The sequence below is a fragment of the Typopeltis vanoorti genome, chromosome 1 (genome assembly GCF_054136105.1).
Source record: "Typopeltis vanoorti isolate ZY-2024b chromosome 1, IOZ_Tvanoo_1.0, whole genome shotgun sequence".
Taxonomy (NCBI): domain Eukaryota; kingdom Metazoa; phylum Arthropoda; class Arachnida; order Uropygi; family Thelyphonidae; genus Typopeltis; species Typopeltis vanoorti.
The window spans coordinates 21,932,104-21,956,443 of record NC_143549.1 but is presented as its reverse complement, the minus strand read 5'-3'; the positions used below and the strand labels follow the sequence as shown (position 1 = coordinate 21,956,443).

General features: G+C 36.7%; 1 protein-coding gene across 1 annotated transcript in view; it reads left to right on the top strand.

The window, feature by feature from the left end:
* LOC150109826 (RNA helicase Mov10l1-like) overlaps window positions 1-24,340 on the top strand; it is a 422,682-nt gene that overhangs the window by 234,843 nt on the left and 163,499 nt on the right. Inside the window, exon 10 of the mRNA XM_090414598.1 lies at window positions 19,612-19,785. Within this exon, the coding sequence (XP_090270724.1) occupies window positions 19,612-19,785 (174 nt within the window). The remainder of the gene's footprint in view (window positions 1-19,611; window positions 19,786-24,340) is intronic.

Sequence of the window (24,340 nt, the reverse complement as noted above, 5' to 3'; positions counted from 1 at the left end):
CAAGCCCTGATGAGTTTAAAAAAGAACTCTCTCTCTAACTGTATTATTAGGCATACATGTGCATTTAAGATCTAGTGCACGCCAATATTGGATAGCAGAGCAGTGACAATCTGGCAAGTTCTAACTAAGGTTACTGTTGATATGTACAGGGTTATCGCTAACTGTATTATTAGGCATATGCCTAATAATACAATTAGAGAGAGTTCTTTTTTAAACTCATCAAAGCTTGAACCTTAACAGTTATTTGCTAACCCTTTTTTTGTACTGTTCAGATCCAGTTCCTGTACAGTTATCTTGGTGGTATTTCTAGGTTTTTTTGCAGCTGAAGAAGTCTGTGAAAGACGAAACTAGTCGTGCAAATAAAATCTTTTTATTTTTTAATTCTCGGTGTTCTAGTCATTAAATAATAAACAAAATGTACTCAAATCAAGTAAATCAATGTATAAACATATATATATATATATATATATATATATTCACTTCCAAAAATCCGCTCCTTAACCCCTTAACATACCAGTTAAAAATCAGAAAGCGGTCGTTTTTCTGCCAATATTTTGGATGACAGTGATTTGATACATTTGTGCAAACACAAACGAAATAGCTGATACACACCGTTGGCAACTTTTCTTGGCTGAAAGGAAATAGGCACAAAATAGTCTAGCGTCTATATTCGGTTGTATTTATATGTGAAACCAAAATTCAAAATCAATTTTGGTGCAATAAACAAAAGACGTGTCACAGACATCTTTGTATGTTAAGGGGTTAATAAGCCTCCCAAAACCTTGTCATCATCATCTTAAATATCCTGGTGTGTACAAAATATGGTGTGATTGTGATAATCCTTATTTTGGCCAGATGGACAAATCTATTGAATTACGTATGAAGGAACACATGAGGTACATTGCTTACAAAAGACAGCGAGCCACTGCCTTATCAAGCCATATCCTTTTCTCTGCTGATCCTAATGATGAAAACCCAAGTCATTCAGTTCACTGGGAACAGATCTACCAATATCTTTCTTTGCCATGATGAATTGGAGAGAAAAATCATAGAATCTAGGGAAATCATCTTCAACCCTGAACATCTAAATAATAACTTGAGATACAACCTCCCAGATAGTCATTCAGCTGTAATCATGTACTGGCATTCACATGATGCTGCAAGCACGCATTATCCCAACAATGCAACAAAAGAAAGAACAGCTTTAAATACAACTACAACATTTTCATGCTAATTATGTATAGAGACTCTCTATGTTGTTCATAGTTTTTTTTTAATTTATTTTTTATTTTTTTAACCTTCAGTGTTTAGTGTTTTTTCTTTTCTTTTATAATGTCACCTGATGAAGGCTGTTATAAGCCGAAACTAGCCGTGTTTTACTATTAAACCCCCTTTTTTTAACCTAACTCTCGATTTAAGTCATTTAACTCTATTTTACGATATGTATTTCCACTGAGTCAATGAAACGTCATATATATATATATATATATAAATAATCCTAATGATGACCAACAAAGCCACTCTGTATGCTGGAATAGATCAGAAAATATTTTTCGCTGTGAAGATGAGTTTGAAAGGAAAATCGTAGAATCAAGGGAAATCCTACTGAACCCGGTCCACTTAAATAATAATTTAAGTTATAACATCCCAGATAGCCATGCTGCAGTTATTCAATATTGGCGTTCACGTGAACTTGCACGCACAATTGCAACAAACAATGGCACGCCAGTTGGAACAACTTGAAAAATACAACGTTTTTATGTATCGATTATGTGAGGCAATTTGTACCTGTAATTTCCAGTTTGTTTAAATAATTCAATGTTTATTAGTATTCCTTTCCTTTATAAATACCTAAAGAAGGCTGCTATATGCCGAAACTAGTAGTATTTATCATTAAAATCTTTATATGTTATCTCGGTCTTGGAGTCATTAAATCTATTTTTTGAAATGTATAACAACCGAGTAAAAGCTGATCGCCACATATATATATATATATATATATATATATATACCCACAATTAAATTTAAAAAAAATGAATTTAGGAAAGAGTAGCTGATTTAAAAAGTACTATCTCTCGCAAAGGGGATAGACATAGACCAAATTTTCAGTAACAAATGAGTCAAAAGGCTGCAACTATTAACACTGGTTAACACTGGTTCATCGGGCCCACTATTTATATTCTTGAAATGAACTATTACAGAAAGAATTACAACATCTTATTTCCACTTTTTTTTATCCAATGATTATAAGAATTCTTTCATCAAAAGAACTTTGAGCAGTTTTGGTATCTCTACCTCTTCAAATACATAAGAAATAATTCATATTCCTATCCCATATGTGCAAGGCCTTAGACAAGGCATAGCAAAAGTTTTAAAACCACTAAATATTTTTGCGGGGTGCTTAAGGGTCAAAGCTGCATAACTGAGAGGAGACCTCAACATAGCCATTAAAGGAATGTGGAGAACCGACCCAGGGCTTCTGACCTAATGTCCAATCCTCACCTTCTCGTGGTGCACACTGTTGGGTATCTACTTGGATACCGAACAAATGAGGATGGGCTGCAATTTGGGATTTAACCAACCAATTTGTATTCTTCTTGGTTAAACCAAAATAAAAAAAAAAATGATGGTACAACATGACAAAATTTCATGCCAGCTGGGGCGTCACCCGGTTAAACAAGGCCCTCATTGTTTTCCCCAGGGAAGCAGGGTGAACAACGAAAAGTCAGCTACTGGAACAAATCTGAAAACACACCCCAACTCAAAAATTACTAGAGTTAAAGATTGGTACTATCAATAAGAAGCCTGAATGGCAAAGAAATGGAGCTAGCTGAGGAATTAGATAAGTACCAGACACAATAGTGGTGACTAAAACAAAAAAGACAAAAACTGGCGAGATCTTTTTGAGCAATAAATACAAAATGTTATATTCAGGCAATGACAATCAAGGAAAAGAAGGAGTAGCCGTAGTATTCAACAAAAAATACGAGGCTAATCTTCTTGAATGGCAGTCAGTCTCAAGTAGAGTAATGTGGGCAAATATGAGAATGGGGAACTGGACAATGAGACTTATTTGTGTGTATGGTCCCACAGAAGGTTCTACTAAGGTAGAAGTGAAGGAATATTTTGAGGCTTTAGAAAAAGCAACTGACACAATGAAAAAGGAAACGTTGGTTGTTGGGGATCTAAATAGCAGAGTAGGAAATGATTGTGAGATACACAGAAATATTTTGGGAAAATTTGGAGAAAAAAGCAAAGCTAATAATAATGGCAAATATCTGTTGGATTTCTGCTCAGGACATGGACTGGTTATTACTAACACCATGTTCAAACATAAAAATGTGCACAAATTCACATGGAGAGAAGAGGCAAGGAATAAGAAAAGTCTCATTGACTATGTTATTGTTGATAAGTGATGTTTCCTCCCTGGTGCAGGACACCAGAGTGTACAGAGGATTTGAAATTGGAAGTAATCACTATTTAGTCTTGAGCAGGATAAAATTGAATTTCATATTGAAAAGAATGACATGTAAGAAAGTTTTAAAGTGAATAAAAGTTGAGCAGCTCTCACATGTGAAGTGTAGACTAAAATACACAAAGATTATTGAAGAAAAAATTAAAGAATTTGAGAACAGGAATCAAACCTTGGAGATTCAGTGGCAAACCTTGAAGAAAGTCCTGATTTATTCAGCTAGAGAGGCATGTGGTGCAGTTGGTTGTCTGCAAGGATAGAAAAATTAGAACTCCATGGTGAACACAGGAAGTTAAAGAGGCAGTGAAGCGAAAGAAGAAAGCATATCAAAAGTTCCTGGCAAATAAGTCAGCTTGTGCTCTTAGCGAATACAGAGACAAATGTAAGAAAGCTAAACACTGTATAAAACTAGCTAAACAAAAGTCATTGGAGGACTTTGGCAAGAATATAGAAAATAAATATCAAGAAGGTGGCAAAATATTCTGGAGGTTGTTGAAAAAGCTTAAGAATGGAGGAAAGAGTGTTGTAAAAGGAGTTAGAGATGATAAAGGTGACATGAAAACAGGAGAAAAAGATATCCCTGAAGTATGGAGTAATTACTTTGAAAAACTGCTAAATGACACAAGCAGTGATGACAGCACAGTGGTAAAAAAACACTGACCAGGCATGCAGTCTGGAATACATATCCATACTTGAAGTAGAAAAAGCCATCAAAGGCTTGAAATGTGGAAAGGCAGCAGGAATAGATGATATTCGATCAGAAATGCTGAAGTATGGAGGTATAAGAGTCTTACAGTGGCTGCACTGCATAGTTCAGAAAGCTTGGACAGAGGGACGAATTCTCGATGATCGGAGAGGAGCTCTCATAGTACCCATATATAGAAAGGGAAATATAACTGAATGTGAGAATTACAGAGGTATTTCCCTACTGAGTGTTCCTGGCAAGATCTATGCAAGTATACTTGAGAAACAGTTGAGAAGAATTGTGGAAGAAAAGCTTGGTGAAGAACAAGCTGGATTCAGGCCAAATAGAGGCTGTCAGGATCAGATCATCACTTTACGACAAATAGTCGAGAAAGGATGGGTATATAACCAAGATCTGTATTTAAGTTTTGTCGATTTGGAAAAGGCATATGACAAGGTGCCAAGAGAGAAGCTATTCAATAAGCTACAGTTATATGGTGTCAGTGGAGCATTATATCAAGCAATACTTAGTCTTTATTTGAGTTGTAAGTCAGCAGTTAGAATTGAAGGAAGTACAGGAAGGTGGTTTAATGTTAAATCTGGTGTGAGACAAGGATGTACATTATCCCCTCTGTTATTTATTATTTATATGGATCACATTATGAAGGAAAGTGGTATTAAACATGATATTAAAATTGGATATGTTAATGTCAGCTCTTAGCTTTATGCAGATGATGTTATACTTCTAAATAAATCCGCTACAAGTCTGCAAGATTCTCTGACTAAATTGAATAACCATTGTAATAGATATGGTATGAAGGTCAGCATTAAAAAGGCAAAGACAATGAAAATAGGCAGAATCATTGAAAATATCAACTGCGTTGTGAATGGAGAACCTGTGGAACAAGTGAAACATTTCAGCTACTTAGGCACGATTTTTAGTGAAGATGGTAAATTAAATATAGAAATAGATAACAGAATCAGCAAAGCTGGTATGGTGGGAAGTCAATTAAAAAAATTAATATTTAATATGAGAGAAATTAGTCAGAACACTAAATTAGCTGTATACAAGACAGTGTTCAAACCAGTTTTAACTTATGGATCTGAGAGCTGGGTCAGAAGTAAAACACTTGACCAAAGACCAGAGACCGCAGATATGAGAGTCCTGAGAAAGATTATAGGCATGAACAGATGGCATCAATGGTAATATCATATTAAAAATGATGATATTAGGAAAGAACTTGACATTGTCAGTATCCAGGAATGCGTTTACAGAGCTAACCTCAGGTGGTATGGTCACTTGAACAGAATGGGCAAGGAAAGATTAGTAAAAGAAGCGTTCTCTGCCAGGTTGGCAGTAAAAAGACTCAGAGGAAGACCAAGATATAGGTGGATTGTTACGGTACAAAGTGCCTTAGATGATAGAAATATAAGTTCTGTAATTTTGGAATCTTGACAAGTAACAGACTGATTTGGAGGAAAATTAGATAGGAAGTTAGTAATGATGTAATTTTTTTCATGTAGTACTATCATATCCTGTACATCCCTTGATTGTACATGGCAGGAATTTGATGATGGTGATGAAATATTTTTGCTTCATTTCTGCCCATCAGAATAATCTTCACATTTCTCACTTCTCCAAAGGACAAACTTCCACATCTCAGTTATCCAGGTGTCTACCTGATTCTTTGCTCTTGTGGTTTATCTTATTTTGGATAAACAGGAAGATCTGCTTTTATTTGGCTAGAAGAACACAAGTCTTAACCTTTTTCATAATCTTTCTCCAACCACATGGAGGATTTGAATTCCACCATAGGCATGAATGATTGTAAATGTCTTTAGATGGAGTTGAATTGGATCTAGTAGGTCTAGGGCTGGGATCGGCAAAGTGGTTGATATCGACTCCTAGTGGGTTGATATGGCTATCCAAGGAGTCGATAAATATCTAGGGTCAAAAGGGGGTTAATAAACACCTAAAATGATTTTGAGGAGCACTAGTAAACATGCAATGCGATCAGCTAAGCCAATGAGGGAGAAGCTGACACTCTCCCCAGTGATGACATCTAGAACAGGGATAATCAGGGCTGTTATGCCTTTATTGCCCATAGCTCTCAGAGTGGTGTTCAGTGATCTGATAACTTTGAATTTACTGTGTAATTTTTTTTTTAAAGTTATAATGCCCATAGTGGCACCCCCTGATAGTAAGAAGTGCCAACAGTATTCACAAGAGTATTTAAAATTTGGATTTATACCTTCATTTTCAATGAAACAATGCCTATGTGCCTATGATGTGAAAAGACTTTCAGTAGTGATGCCATGAAGCCTGCATCTCGAAAGGGTTGTCAAGAGGTGATTCCATGCAAAGACTTGTTGACTTGTATGAGTCCACTGTTGAGTTTCTTACAGATGTGGACCAATCACCATGTGATGAGTTAAAAAAGTGTAAAAATCATCTTTTCTATTTCACAGACCAATATTCAAAATTTAACAGAATACAGAAACATCTGCAAGGTAAAGATGTCAAGTCCAAACAATCCTAATAGGCTTACAAGCTAAAATAGGCCTTTTTATTTTATTTTATTTTATTTTATTTTATTTTATTTATTTATTTATCATTTATTTAACATGATGGCAGTCCATGAAGGGGTGAATGGTCTAAAAAGTTTGTCTACCCCTGGTCTAGGGAACGTGGTTGGTCTTTGTGAGATGGAGGAGAGAAGAGATGCCAGTTTTTTTATGTGGTCTGTAAATGGTTCTAAGTTTGTAATTCCTTAGTATTTTTTGTCCGTTTTTCAGATGTGTCTGGATATATGGAATGGTAATAGTTCCTGAGTAATTTCTTGTCTGAAGGGGAAGGGAAGGAGGGTTGTAGTTACAGGGTTTTAATATTTTCTTGGATTATAGGCATTGGTGGAAGGGGAAGAGAATGAGGGTTGTAGTTACAGGGTTTTAATATTTTCTTGGATTATAGGCATTGGTAAGAAAAAAAAAAAAAATACAAAAATATTAAAAAACCCTGTAATCTCATTTCAGAGCAGAGATGATCTATCACCAATCCAGATATCCGAGGCACATCTGAAATATTGACAAAAATCCTAAGAAAACACAAACTCACAACCACTTGCAGACCACATAAAAAATTGGCATCCCTTATCTCCTCCACCAAAGACCAACCACATTCCATGGAAGTACCAGGTATATACCAGGTACTGCTATGAAATGCCCATTGCTGTTGTAAACTATTCTAGTATGGCCAAGCACGCAGGACGGGCACTATCAGAATTTCTGAACATGGGAATTTTGGGGATTTTCTTAGACAATGCCTACAATCCTCAAAAATATTAAAACCCTCTAACTGTGGCCCTCTCCCCTCACCCTTTCAGAGCAGAGATTACTAAGAACTATCACCATTCATATATCTAGGGCACATCTGAAAAATTTACAAAAATCCTAAAGAAACACAAACTTACAACCACTTACAGACCACATAAAAAAATGGCATCTGTTATCTGCTCCTCCAAAGACCAGCCACATTCTCTAGGCTTACCAGGTCCAATGCAGTTGCAAACTGTTCTACTATGGTCAAAAAGGCAGGACAGCTAATATCAAAATTTCTGAACACAAGGACTACATTCATTTCCACCATTACAACACTCAGGTCTGCTGACAGTGAATACACCCACCACAGGATACTCTGGAAGAAGGCCACTTTATTACACCACAGCAAATACATATATACATAGGGGATGCCATTTAGGACTCTACACCTGGCTTTGGTTGCCTACTTTCTGACTCATTCGGCCAGTGTTAGTGCCTGCATGCACATGCAATCCATGATGATGGCACCGTAACAATGCCAAAATATTGGAAAGTATTAATTAGTTATTACAATTAATATTGTTGTTATAATTAATATATATACATAAGTTATTATAATTAATATTGAGACCAAAACAAAAACATTAAATAAGAGATCTTTTCAAAAAGATCAGAGAACTGTTAATGTCGTTATGTCATTGCTCTTAGCTTTTCTGTATTTTAGTTCTATTATGTTTGCCTTACTATACTATGATTAACTCTCTTCTAATTCTCGATTATCTTTAACACTCAATTCAATTTGCATCTATCACTCTCTATATTCTACTCAATCTATAATTTGGGCCGTTTCTTAGACCAGTCATGTGTATTCTTTAAATATTAGAGGCTTTATCTTAGTTAGGAACAAAACCCTTAATTCTATTATCTGCGACTGTCTCCTGATCAAATATTGGCTTCATTTTTTAAAGCTGCGCCAGCCAATATCCTAGGATAGATGAGACTCTTATCCAAGGAGACCTTCTCAGAATAATATACAGCTGTGAAAATTCTAGCACTTATACTCATATATAATCTAATTCAATTCACCCTATATCAAACTTAGTATGCAGTCGTGGCTCATAAATCTCTACTATACTTCTATATCCATCCAGTTTAGGTTCAGTTTTATGAGTGGTAATTTGAATTCATATCTCAGGCCAATATCAGGTATAAAATACAAAACATGTTTATTGAGGTCTAAAATTTATATACAAGGAATGCAACAAACACATGGTTATTTCAACTTCATTCTAAGTAAAAGAATTAGATAACACAGCTAAATACCCTTGAACATGAATAATAACTCGCTCTACTGAATTTCTCATTAAAATACAAAATTGCTAGTTTAGAATTTTATCCCCTCTATCATTTCTAAGTTACTTAATATTTCTCACATTTATCATTGTTATATCACATACAATCTCCTTCTTGGACATTTCTTTCCAGTTGGGATAGATCACTGCCAAATATGGTAATCTCTTAAAAGTTCACTATCAAATGTCCACACTCTAAATTACATAGTGTCCACTCATTTCTTTAACTGGAAACATAAAATAAATTCTCTACTTTACCATCCCCTGGAATGATTATCTGGTCCATTCACTTCTTTGTCTAGACATCTCGATCTTTCTGCTGGCTTTGGCCCACATGGTCACTTACGATGATCACACGATATGGTTGCTTTGAAACGATACGGCGATGTGCAGCTCTGGTCTCGTTCCATTACCTCTTACAGTTTTCAGCATTGCCGGTTCTTCGGTTTTGCTCAGCTGTCCTGCTATGAAGGGTTAGCTAGCTAGGACACTCGATCTACGGGAGACAACGCATAACTTCTACGGCCGATCCGGAATCACCCAGCTGGCGGGAGAGAGAGCCAACGTCCACACAAAAAACAGGAACTAGGAATCAAAAAACCCTGTGAGAGAGGGGGGGGGTTTCGCTACGTTTTTCTGCACGGCACGCATCTTCCATGCGTGCCGTCTTCCGAGAACGCTTTCGAGCTTCATCTTCCATATAATTTCTCTCTGCCTTAGGCCATGAGTTACACTGGACAGCTAAGACTGACCTTAGCTCAGTTAATTCACATACACTGCATAGGATATTATATTTTAACTACATTTTTATACAAAATTCCTTTCATGACTTTGTGTAAACAGGATTAATTTCACATTTCTAAATCAGCGTTCTTTCAGCTCTGTGTATTTACTTTCTTGCCCAAGTAGAAGTGTATCATTGTTTAGATTTTTGACTTGTTAAATTCTGAATGAATTAATTCCTTTCCAAATTTGATCATTCAGGATATAACAGAATTCATACCGAAGTTCAGCGCCAAGGCGACAATATTGAAATAGTAAACACAGGATATCTTACAGAAACTGCAGACATCAAAGAAAGATGGAAAGAGAATACAGAAGACTTTACAGAAAGTACAACTCCAAAATTACAGAGAAATTTGAAGAGCAGGATTATACACATGAGCCAGTACCACTGGAAAGTTGAAGTGAGGTGGGCACTGCAAAAACTATTCATTAAGAAAACACCAGGAGGAGATGGAATACCTATTGAGCTGCTCAAAGCCCTGGGCGAAGAGGCAGTTAAAATTTTAGCAGCTCTACACCCACTTTCCAAAAAGAACCCGAACTTTTTGAAAATAGAAGAAGCTAGTGGCACCATCTGTTGTATCTTTTTTGTTGTTGAAAGCAGAAACCTTCATTAGTGTTGTGTCAACTGTTTATGACATTTCTTTCATTAGAAGCTGAGTTATGGTGCCAAGAGTGACAGTGTGTTTTAACAAGCGGTCAGAAAATGAGTTTCAAACGGAGAGCTGTGATCAACTTTTGTGTCAAACTTGGTAAACGTTTTACCGAAACGCATGAAATTCTTCAAAAAGCGTATGTTGATGAATGCTTATCCCGTACTCAAGTTTACCAGTGGTTTAAGCGATTTCAAAGTGGTCATGAGATGCTTGAGGATGAAGAAAAGCTGGGTCATCCAAAAACTGGACTGAGTGAAGTTAACATCCAAAAAGTGCGTGATTTCATCAAAGAAAACCCGAAATCATCCCTGGCATTGATTGAAGATGAATTGGGGATTCCAAAATCAACTGTGCACAACTTGACCGAAAGTTTGGGCCTTCGTAAATTGAATTCACAATTTGTTCCCCACAAGTCGATCGATGACCAAAAAATGTATTGAATTGAACACTGCAAGGACCTCATTAAAACAGTTCATAAGGACTCAGACTTCCTTCAAACGATCGTTACTGGTGACGAAACGTGGTGTTTTGAGTATGAGCCCAAAACAAAGTGCCAGAGTTCTCAGTGAAGACTATCAGAAGAGGGGCATCTGAAAAAAAACGTCGCTTGGAGAAGTCAAAGTAAAGTTAATGCTGATTTGTTTCTGATTCCAAGGGCGTTATCTACAAAGAATTCATTCCTCCTGGCCAAACAATCAGTGGTGAGTTTTATCTCGAAGTTTTGAAGTGATTGATAGCGAGAATTCGTTGCATATGGCATGAATATCGTGATGCAGGTCACTTTTGCACAATAATTCACTATCTCATCGTTCGAACATTGTGAGACAGTTTTTGAGCAAAAACCAAGTTTGTGTGTTGGATCACTTGCCGTATTTACCTGATTTCTTTCTCTTCCCCCAACTTCATTTTCCAATAAAAGGATGAAGAAAAGGAAAAGGAAAGCAATATGACACCATTGAAAATGTTCAAGCAGCAGTAACCACGACCCTCACAGTATCCCAAATACTGATATAAAAAACTCATTTAACGAATCAATTGACTGTGCCAAATGCTGTATCGGAGTGAGGGAGAGTATATTGATTGAAATAAATGATTTGAATGATTATAATTGGCCTATGTTTTATTTTCTAGCAAAAGTTTGGTTTCTTTTTGAACAGAGGGTATATGTCAGCGAATTTGGATCACAACTAAATGGCCTAAGGAACGGAAAAAATCACTTTATATATCTTTATCGAAGAAAGGCGATGCAAGAGAGAGTGTGAAAATTACAGAACTATGGCATTGATTTCTCATGAAAATAAGGTCTTACTTAAGATCATTCAGAAAATACTGGAACCTTTCATGAAGAGAGAAATGCCAGACAAACAGGCAGGATTTCGAAAAGGCAGAGGAACAAGAGATCAGATCGCCAGTGTGAGATGGATAATAGAAAGAGCACAGGAATATCAAAAGATGTCTACCTTTGTTTCCTCGACTATAGTAAGACTTTTGACTCTGTGGAACGTATTAAGAACAATGGGAGTACCAGAGCATTTCATTATCCTTCTGAGGATCTTTATTATGAATAAGAAGCTACTGTCCGAACAGATCTTGGAGAAACTGAGTATTTCGCAATAAGGGGTGCGACAAGGATCTATTTTATCTCCATACCTGTTTAACTTGTACAGCGAATACATTTTAAGAATGGCAGGGCTAGAGGAGTCTTCAGTTGGAATTAAAATTGTTGGAAGAAATATTAATAATTTTTAGGTATGCATATCGGTACACAATAAATAACGGAAAAAACTCACGTAGAAAGATTATTTATTAGTATAATTTTCGTCTGTGTCTCACAGGCATCCTCAGTACATTAAGCTCAAAATTAAACACTAACTGACAATTCCAAAAAGCATCACCTTTTTGGCAGAAAACTTACATTTCTAGCACACATTTGTCAACTAGGAGAAAAGTGCAAGAGAGTGTTGAACTGGCTCTATCACTTCGATGGAAACAGTTGTTTCTTAATTATGCCCTAAAGATGATAATAAATTTAGTTTAATCCTTTATCCAAGTGTTAGCAAACAAAGTTTGCGCCACCAGGTGCAACACCAGGCAACTCCAAGCAAAGGTGGACCAAGCTCTCATCACTCCTTGACAAGGAGTGATGAGAGCTTGGTCCACCTTTGCTTGGAGTTGCCTGGTGTTGCACCTGGTGGCGCAAACTTTGTTTGCTAACACTTGGATAAAGGATTAAACTAAATTTATTATAGTCTAACCAAGTGCAAAATAAACTTCCACCATCCTTCTCTAAATCCAGAGTAATTCAATAATAAGGTGGTACACCTGTTGGCAACTCGTATAATTAAATATGACCTCCTATTGCTTCTGCCTTAGTATCTCCACGGTTGGGTCTGCCTCCCACTGATGAGACCTCAATAAAGGTCAAAACCGGTCTGGGTAGTGGTCCTTCCCTTAATGCATAGCAGTATACATGTCTGCAAGGAGATGTGCTTTGCATTATGGGAGATACTGAGACAATTAGTGATGAGAACTTGGTCCACCTTTGCTTGGTGTTGCATCACCTTACCTCAGTCCTGAAGATATTTTCAGGTGCAAACTTTATTTGCTTGCACTTGGATAAAGGATTAAACTAAATTTATTATAGTCTAACCAAGTGCAAAATTAACTTTCAACATCCTCTAAATCCAGAATTATTCAATAATAAGATGGTACACTTGTTGGCAACTTGTATAAGTAAATATGATCTCCTATTGCTTCTGCCTTAGTGTCTCCAGGTTTGAGTCTTCCTCCCATGCTGGCTATATACGAGAGGCTCTGCTTGGGGTAGGTTTTTGCCCATCTCTGAGTAGAGCCACCACTGAGATTATGGCTCTGTCTGGTAGTGTGGTGAGCCTGCCACTGGGTAGAGCCAATGCTGAGAAGTTCTTCTTGGTGATGGGGTGAGCCTTTCTCTGAGTGGAAAGCTGATTTGGGCAATCTTTCAGGATCGTCTAATTTTTAGAGAGGTCTTTACTTAAATACACCTCAATAAAGGTCGAAACCGGTCTGGGTAGTGGCCCTTTCCTTAATGCATAGCAGCATATATGTCTGCAAGGAGATGTGCTTTGCATTATGGGAGATACTGAGACAATTAGTGATGAGAGCTTGGTTCACCTTTGCTTGGAGTTGCCTGGTGGTGCACCACCTTACCTCAGTCCTGAAGATATTTCCAGGTGCAAACTTTCTTTGCTTACACTTGGATAAAGGATTAAACTAAATTTATTATAGTTTAACCAAGTGCAAAATAAACTTCCAACATCCTCTAAATCCAGAGTTATTCAATAATAAAGTGGTACACCTGTTGGCAACTCGTATAGGTAAATATGACCTCTCCTATTGCTTCTGCCTTAGTATCTCCACGGTTGGGTCTGCCTCCCACTGACGAGACTTCAATAAAGGTCCAAACCAGTCTGAGTAGTGGCCCTTCCCTTAATGCATAGCAGTATACATGTCTGCAAGGAGATGCGCTTTGCATTATGGGAGATACCACCTTTGCTTGGAGTTGCCTGGTGTTGTACCATCTTACCTCAGTCCTGGACATATTTTCAGGCACAAACTTTGTTTTCTTACACTTGGATAAAAGATAAAACTCAATTTATTATAGTCTAACCAAGTGCAAGTAAACTTCCAACATAATTCCCTAAAGATAAAATCTCTCCTAGATCATCCTACATGAACTAATCTCTATTCAATGCTCTATTCACAGCATCCCACCATGGCAGATATTAAGCGAAGTCTCATCCGAAGTCTCATACTCCATCATCTGTCTACCTGTAATCGTTTAATGCTCAGGACCAGACCAGAGTTGGCAGTACTGCCATGTTTCCTGACATTATTATATCTAACCACATCCCCCCCCCCTGATTACAGTAATTATACAGCTGAGTTGTATGCCATTCAACTTGCACCTGTGTATATAAAAGAAAACCACTACCAAAAGTCTATAATAGACTCATTCAGCTCTTTACAGGCTATCTCCTCTCCTATGTATAATCCACATCCAGTGCTGTATTACACTTGTTGTACAAAATGAAAATCCTTAATTTTGATGTTCAATCAAATTCGAATGTGGCTTAATTTCGCAAGCATTAATCATTGGCATTCTAGTCAATAAATAAAGAGAAGAGAGAAAGTTATTCTTGCTAGGCTCTGCATAGGTCACAGTAATCTTACACATTCTTATTTACTGAGGTCTGATTACTATCCCATGTGTGTGAAAAATGCAATACATGTCTCATTGTTTGTCATATTCTGTTACAGTGCCAGCACTTTACATGAGACAGGAATGAAATTTTTACCTATCTACCCAAGTGATATACACTCAGGCAGATGCTAGCAGACTCAGGCAAATTGCATGATATTTTTAACTTTTTACAAAGAAGTAATTTGTACAAACACATTTGACTGTAATTTTGTTTATATGTAGCTACTGCATTGCTTAACTTAACTTTTGTATATGCTGTAGCCTTTGACCTTGTTTATATGTTGATACCACATTGCATGCATATTGTATAATAATTCCTTTTGCCTATTTATGTACTGCTGTAATAACATTTGTTGTAATTTTATCTATATGTAGATTGCATTCCTTGGCTTGGTTTTGTACATGCATTTTGCTTATTAACTTGTACTGTTGACTATTTATGTACTGATGTAACTTTTGACTTTGTGTGTGAGTGTGTGTGTGTTGCTGTGACCTTTGCAGTAATTTTATTTATATTTAGATGTTGCATTATGAAACTTAATTTTCATACATGAATATTTTACTATTTTCTTTAACTGGTTATGTATAGCTGTAAACTTTACAGTGACAGCTTAGTTTGGGTTTGAAATGGGTTTACATTGATACTGCTAAACTTTGTAAAAGCCTTTGACAGGAACAACATGGAATTCTAATCATAAGCTACAGCACATGGGGATGGATATAGGGTTGGTGAGGTAGATAAGAGGGTGATTGATAGAGAGCGATATCAAACAGTAGTTTACTGAGGAGTAGTGTCCACAAGAAGGCCAGTGACTAGTGGCATGCTGCATTTTTCTGTTATTGGACCACTACTGTTTAATTTGTACATTAACGATATAGGAAAGGATCTGAGAGGAACTGTTCAGTTATATGCCAATGATGCAAAGTTGGGTAGAACAATAGTTAATACAGATGATGTTAAAATTTTGCAGAATGATTCAGATAGACTGGCAGTCTGGACAAAGGAGAATGGTTATCAGTTTAATTTGGCAAATTGTAAGTTATGCATTTTTTAGTGAAAAGATTACGAGCTATATATTGATGGAACTGTACTCCATAAAATTCACGAAGCCAGAGATTTAGGAGTATTAGTGGTTACAGAGTTAAGGTTTAGAGGACACAAAGCAAAAGTGGCTAAAGCAGTTCATCAGATTACTTGGTTACTGAAGAATACTTTGACGAGCAGAGACAAGCAGGTTATTCTTCCTCTTTATTGAGTCTTGATAAGACGCCATGTTGACTACTGTGTGCAAATATGTACACCATGGTGTCTTGGCAATGAGGAAGAGATGGAGAGGATCCAGAGGTGAGTGACCAAAATGGTATGAGGTCTTTGGAATGAACCTTATGAGAACAGGTTGAAGATTGGTATGTTACAGAAACTGGTTGATTAGCAGAAAAGGGATAATATAATTGAGTCATACAAATACTGAAGGGTTTTTACAAGATTAATTTTAAAGATTAAACACATTGAATGGGCATTGACTGAAACATGAATCTGCAACAAAACATTCAGAACTTTGGCTCACAACATGGATTTCCATGGTAGGACTGCAATATCCTATCCCAATGGCTTTAACAGGCCTTTAAGGCCCACAACCTTCCAAGCATGCTTGGATTTCGTAACCGAAACACGAGGATAGAATGGTCACTCCTATGCCTCAAGGTATTCTTGGCTGTATCCTGTGTGTTCATGGGGCCGGTTTGTCTGCTTGCGGGATGAAAAACCCCAGATAAACTGGGGGGGAAAACCCTGCTGTCCACGCCCAAGACCGGCTAACTTGGCTATGGCTGAGGAAGATCCTTCAGCTCCTCACGTCTCCGACGGGAATCGAACCTAGGACACTCCTTCCCCAGGCATATGGTTGCGAAGAGTTTACAGCAAGATGTGGAAGCTTGTAAAGCTGTGTTATGGAGTGATGAATCATGCTACACCTGCTGACCAAGTGGAGGAGTACTGCTATTGAACGGCTCTTACTAGAGTATTTAACCCCAGCTGTGAAATTTGGAGATGGTAGTGTGATGTTATGGTCCTGTTTTTCCTGGTTTGATCTATTGTACCATGAACATTGAACTCCAAGAAGTATCTGAACATTCTGGCAATGCAGTTCTACTCTATGGCATTTCTATGGAACTGGCCATTGTCTCTTTCAGCTAGACAATGCACCGTGTCATAAAACTACTGCTCTAACTGCATGGTTTGTAGACATGAATATCATCACACTTGCTTGCCTCTACAGAGTCCTGATCTCAACCCTATCGAACATCTGTGAGATGAACTGGAGCATTGGATGAGGTCAAGGGATGCCTGTCCCTCAACAGTCCAGTTACATGCCTACAGAAAGAATGGTCAAAAATTCCCATTGATCACTATCATATGCTTGTGCATAGTATGCATCAGAGGATTGCTGCAGTCATCGCAGCAAAAGGATGTCCTATATCTTATTAAGGTGAGTGTAATGGCTGTTTTTCCTCACATTATCGTGTCTCTTGACTTCTTTCCATGATGTGTTAGTACATGCTAGATGTCTGCTTAGGACACACAATTAACAGGTACTTATTATACTATTAGCTCTGATCTCCAGATTTTTGGTTTTTCTAAGTGGAACTTTAAAAAGTTCAATTTCAGGTTTCAAGACAACTTGATTGTAGTCTAGGATTTCCAGTAGCTGCCTGCTCTCAGATTTTGTGTTTGCAATATTTTTCCAATTCTTATCTTCTAAACCTCTTTTCTTTATAGCTATAACAGTGGCCTCTCTCCCTCCCTCCCTCCCTCCCTCCTTGGACTTCATGTTTATGTGATATCATGGTGGAAAGGGGACCAATTCATAATGATGGCCATCATTCTTCTAATTTTCTGTGCATGTCCATATCATTTCAAGGAATGTGGCTCCATGAGGGACTCTTCAGCTTTCATCTCTGTTCAAATATATGCATTCCTCAGAAAATCCATATAGGTGGCTGCATACTTCCTCTGAAGTAATCTAACTCCACAACTTCTGTTTGTCTCATTCAACTTTTGGTGAGAGTTCCAAAACTGACATTAATAGGTCATTATATTCTCTATAATTACTGAATACAACATTTTTTTTAGTTTTCCTTGAGATCATATGACTTCATAAAATTCCATTCATGGTTGTAATAGCTGCTTGCTCATGACTGTCCTGTTCATTATGCCTTCTCCACCTCACATGGATCAGATTTATCAATAATGGAGTTCAGATACTCTGAGAACTTCCACTGGTTTTATGGTATCATCTCACATTCAAGAATGTTGCAGCATCACTGAAACTACTAGGCAATTGGTTATTAAAAGACTTTCAAACCAACTGTTTATGTATTCAACAATTTTCTCTTCTGATATTCCACCTCTCCTACTACATCCTGTGCAAGGATCACCTAATCATCATAAAAAGAAAAGAATGTAAGAGCTGTTCTTCTGTGGATACACCTCTTCTTCTTTCTTTGGCATTGTTAGCCCTTTGCTAGTATTAAATTCTTCTGAATGCCATGTGTTATCAATGTCATGTGTGATTGCTATAAATGGGCACACCTATCCTCTGTACATAATCAGGAAATGTTTGCCAGTAATGGGGAAAATGTGGCAACATAAGTCATTTTGACTGTGGGCAGATAGTTGGGGCCTAGAGGTCTGGTGCCAGTATTTCGGAAGCAGCTGACCTTGTTGGTTGCTACCATGCTATTATATCAAGGGTGTACCAGGACTGGATTAACCATGAACAGACATCCATTAGAAGGGCTTACATTGGTCAGCCACACGTGGTTGAATCTAGAGGTGAGCATCAGGTGTCATGACTGGTATCTGCAATGACTTTCAACAGTCACAAGCTCATCCACCAGTACAGTGGGGAAATTTGACCTATTTCCACATGCACCATGTGCCATACCTTGTTCTTCCTGGGGGGGGGGGGGGTCCACAGCTGGAAACCAACAAGAGTACCTATGATGATGGCCAGGCATTGCAAACAACTCTTCACATGAGCCAAGGAACGTTGGCAATGGATTCTCGACAGATGGAAGAAGGTCATCTGGAGCTTGCTGCACCATGCTGATGGCTGGGTTTGCATTTGGTATAAATAGCATGAAGCTCTATTCCTTGGTTGAGAGCTGAGGTTGAACAGGCTGGTGGAGGTGGTATTATGACCTGGAGAGCTTTTTCCTGGCATGCCCTGGGTCCATTGGTTATCATCCCACAAACACTGAATGCTGAAAGCTGCAGGGACCTGTTAGCCAACCATCTCCATCCATATCTGTAGGGAGTCTACCCTGACCACAGTACCATCTTTCAACAGGACAGTACACCACCTCGTCATATTATAAATAAAATCTTGTGCATAGTGATACGTAACTCTTATACTTAATTTATAAATCAGCACATAGAATGATGTATAAGAAAAATATGTCATTCTGCACTATTTGCCTTGTTATTTGTAAGTTATGTGGATATATTATTAAGGAAAGTAGCATTAAATGTAATATTCAAAATAAAGAATGTCAGAATTCATTCTTCACTGTACTCAACAGCAAACCTGCATATAACACATTTTTTTTTAGATATTTAGGCACAATTTTTAGTGAAGGGAGTAAATTTTAATATGAAAATAGATAATAGAATAATAATGCTGATGTGGTATTGAGCCATGATTAAATACATATGACAGAGGGAAAAATTAGGCAAAAGATTTATATCAGAAAATTATAATGATAAACTCTGTATTCTTTGAAGGAGCATAAAAATGATTTAGAAATGTATTATCCACTGGAAATAATTCTTATGATTTTAAGAATTTTTTCCAGTGGTTTTAAGAAGTTTTTCCACGTAAATTTAAGGAACTGAATAGACCTGGTAAAACTTTTAATTACATGAGTAACTATATTAATTCTTTATATCATATGCACCATTTTCAATTTGATAATGATTATAACTTAGTTAATTTTTCTCAGGATTAATGCTGTAGTATTCTTCTTTTATAATTCTGGGTTTTTAGAACAGATTATTTTATCATATTTGTTAATATCTCTTTGCTGTTCTAATTGCAGGTCACCAAACTCGTACACAATTATCGATCACATGATGCAATTTTGAAGATACCGTCCACTGTTTTTTACCATTCTGAGCTGATGTGCAGTGCTAAAGAATCAGTAAGAAACTCTCTCTGTAGCTGGCCTCAATTACCCAATCCAGAATTTCCACTTATATTTCATGGAATTCAGGTAAATATTAAACTTTGCATTCGGCGGGGGGGGGATTCCAGATAAGAAAAGCATATGATTCACTTTCACTGTTATTTAGGCACTTTTATGATATTTGTGACGATTTTTGTTGTTATTATTATTATTATTAGACCTCCATGGAATCAGAACACTAATCACAGGCAGTTGCACACTCTCATGCAAAAAGATAATCTAATTGTAATGATTATGATAAATTGTAATGATAAACCCATTCACAGTTTCTGCATGAATGATACTCTCAGGCAATGCATTCCACGCCCCAGCCATTCTCCAAAGAACCTGCTCCTCACTTCCCTGCTCCCATCCTACTTATATAGCTTCCAGTGATGACCTTTTGTTATAGCCTTGTTTCCCTCTACTATATAAATAATCTCATCCATGTTAATTAATCTGGTAACAACCTTCACCAACTTATGCATTTTGATCATATCCTCTCACCTTTTATTAACAAGGCTGTGCAAGTTGCATTTCCTCAGTGTGTTCATATCCCACATTCTGATCTGAAACTACTTTTGAACCTTTTTGGATTCTCTATAGGATCTGTATACCCTAATCCCCTTGAAAACCAGGTGACCAAATCTGTGCACACTAGTCCATGTGCAGCCTGATTAAGGTTTTATACAAGGGAACCATTACTTCTTTGTTTCTGCATGTCAAGACCCTCCTCATCATTGCCATAATTTATTGTAATGTTCTTACAATTTTAACAATGTTGCCTAAGTGGAAAATTTCTATCTTCCATCACTCCCAGATCTCTCATTTCTTCCACCTCCTTTAAAATTATTATTATTATTATGTAACACCTCCAGGGAGTCCAAAGACTCATCGAGGGAGGGTACCTGCTCTACAACTCTCCACCAACTACAACTGCCTTCATCATCTACACTAATGCCATCTACCACCAACACCACCATTAATTTTTTTCACAGATAATTACAAACGAACATTCAATTTGAAGGGAAGTTAGAATGGTTCAAAGCTGATGCGATGCATTTGAATGGATTTGGTGTTGGTTATTTGGAGTGATTGCTGTTTAATAAGAGTGCACAGGGTCATATTAAATTAGTAGCACTAAGAGTTCAGAGATTGATTGAGAAGCACGTTGGGGAAGGATGGATATAAAAGTGAGGAAGTGGTTATAGCAAAGCAACGTGATGCAATGCAAAATGGTGGGGATAATAAGAATATAAATGAAAATCAGATTCAGGATCAGGGGAAACAGGGATGGTCAGAACGAAGTTAGAAGTGCACTATAGTGGTGAGAGAGAGGGAGTAAAGAGTGATTGCGTTGATGGGATGGCCTCAAAGAGTGGAGAATTGTTATGCTTGTATACTAATGTATGGAGTATTCGAAATAAAGGGGCTGAGTTTGTAGCATTGATTGAATTAGTATGTCCAAAGATAATTGGCATAAGTGAAACTTGGTTGACTGAGGTCAGAACTTGAAATGGTAGAATATAGAATTTTCCAAAAGGATTGGAAGATGAAGAGAAGAGGTATTGTTAATGGTAGCAAAGGAAATGTGTCCTTCAAAAGTTGAAGTGGAAAATAGTAGTAATAGATTTTGAAGCTCTTTGGTGTGAAATTGAGATCAGTAGAATAGTACAGGTAACCCTCATATAACGTGGTACTTATACAACTCGGTTTCGATATAATGCGGTCTACAAATTGTATAACCCTTGTTCAACACAGTTTCAATATAACGCAGTCTACAATTTCTGGTAACCCTTTATTTTATTTTTTCATATATTTTTCACTGCTGGACTTAAAAATCAAATTTTATCTTCGTTAAATTTGTGTCTGCCTGTATTGCGCAAGTTGTTATAAGTATCGAATTTAGTTTTATTGTATCCCTGAATAAGGTACATTACAAAGGTTTTTGCAGTCTGTGTAATTCTCAACAAATAGTGCAATTAGAGACAGCTGGGCACTAATGAATGAATCACATGTCCCCTCTCACAGAAACTATGCTGTAGACTCAAGCAAAACTATATGTTGCACTGAAACACAGTATCTAACTAAAACTATTGTCCAATTTTTCAATTATGAAATAAGTGTTTTATTGCATTTGAAATTCTCGATGTCATTATGACAGATCACAAAGTCTAACTTAAAATAAAATTCTATCAAGAATTGAAACATGCTATATAATGAGTGTGTGAGTTTGCCTGCCACCTCCAATGCAAACAAGCAGCCATAAAATTCAACCAAGAGTTGAAACGTTTGTGTGAGTTGAGCCAGTTGGTAATGAGAAGTTTTGTTGGAACAATAAATGACACCCCATCGTGAATGTGTTAAAACTAATAGTGAATATTGACAGTTTCAGATGTTATGGAATTCGATTGAAGAGAATTAGCATTTCAACTCAACACTTGTCAGTTGCCTTTGTCTTTGGGTCACGCGATCTTTTGATAATACCGCACCAATCATATGCATGTCTTTATAGCTGCTCTCTTGTGTAAAACAAAATTCAACTTGTACGTATTGTAATAATTAAAAAAAAGTTGAATAATTTATAAGCGTATAAAAGGATATCACCTGTAAATTGTTGACGTGCTAGCAAAATTCTTAGACGTGCCAGCAAAATTCTCAGACATGCATGAGTGCCATATGTTCACCATCTAGGGTTTACTGTATAAAGTGTTCATTGTTCAAATTTGTCTTCGTTTTCTGCCTGAATTACCCGAATGAAATAAAAATATAGTATTGTTTTTGTTGGATATGTCATTGTTGTTTATATAATTTAAAAAAAAAACGATTTTGGAACTTGACCCTACTTTTTCTATGTGATCTAAGTCTCGCATAACGTGATTTATATAATGCAGCATTTCTATGGAACCTAACATAACGAGAGTTACCTGTAATTAGTTGGGCAAGTAAAAGGAAGATGATCCTAATTGGAGATTTTAAGTATAGGAATGTGGATTGGAAAGAAGAAATAGCGTATAGTAATAAGGAGATTGAATTTATTGAGTTCCTGCTGGATAACTATCATGCAACGGGAGGCTTATCAGTTAGATTTGGTGATTTCTTCACAGGATGTGGTTGTGAATGAGGTATCAACATTACCACTACCTGTTTGTGAATAATACCTCTCCACAAGCATGGTTTGAGAACAGAAGTTTCCTGTTATAGACCAGTCTGTATATATCTGCAGCTGTGATCAGTGTTGGAAAAATTGGTTAGAAATAGAATGCAGGATTGGGTTGATTGACATAAGATTCTGTATGTTGGTGAGCATAGGTTTTTGAAGAGCAGGACTTGTTTTAGCAATCTGCTCATGTATGATAAGGTGAGAATCATATATAGTGATCGGTGGAGTTGTGTGTCCATTTCGGTTGGATGTGCTGTCATATGGGTATGCAACCTGTGCTACAAATTTCACGTCAATTTGACCGTATGCATCTGCAGAAAATTTCCTGGGGGGAAGCAAAGCTTGGAGACAAATAATTACATCAATAATTTTTTTATAATTATTGATTTAAATAAATAATTACATCAATAAATACCTTTTAGCATTTTTTGATGTAATTATTTGTCAATGTAAACTATAAATACATTATTTTCATTTTACATCGATTTTAATGATCTTTAATTGTTACGGAAAAAAGTATTTCACATATAAAAAAAATGACTGGCATATTTTATTAAAAATCAACTAATTAATTAATCCCAAAATCCTAAATTAAATTATTTCAATTTAAAAGCCAAAAAATCATAAAACTTACAAGTAAAATAATATTAAATTACATACACTTACCTTTTTAAAATGTATTTTTCTGTTTAAATTTGTTTCCCTATAAATTTACAATTCCTACTTCACTCAGTGACTCACTAGACACAGGGGGAAAATGAACTGGTTTCTGTTCACAACAGTAATGAACATGTTTTTCACAAATCTGAAAAAAGATTAACCAAAAACAAGAATACGTGTTTTATTGCAGCAATAAAACACGTATTCTATGGCTACCTCGCCATGGTCCGAAACAGGTTAACCCATAATAAAATTTTAAGAGAGACAAAGCGTCCAAGGGCCAAGGGTGTAAGATTACATATCTCAATCACTTTTACAATTGCAATTTGAGGAATTTTTTACTCAATCCCGTGGGGAAGTGCCCTATCTCCCCCCCCCCCCCCCCCTTGTGGAAGCCCATGACCATGTGATTGCATTTTTATCAATGTATGAAAGTTTTGAGAGTGCATAGTGCATCAGCACTCATCTTAATTGGTCCAATGCAATTAATTGCATGATAACTTTGAATACTTCTACAATAGAGTAGGGGAACAATCTGTTTGTTTTAGGATTTATTAGAAAACAACAATAAAGGTGAATAGTATATTTGAAATACTCAAAGATGAAAATATGTGAACCATTATTTATAAGACATGTAAAAATAGGAAAGAATAAGTGTGAGTAGAAACACTTTCATTAATAGTAAATGAATTATTAATAATTATCATTTGTGATACGTGTGTTCTATAAGTTGCTGGGTAGAGTGAATGGCATGATCCTATAAAGTCTAAACATGAATAA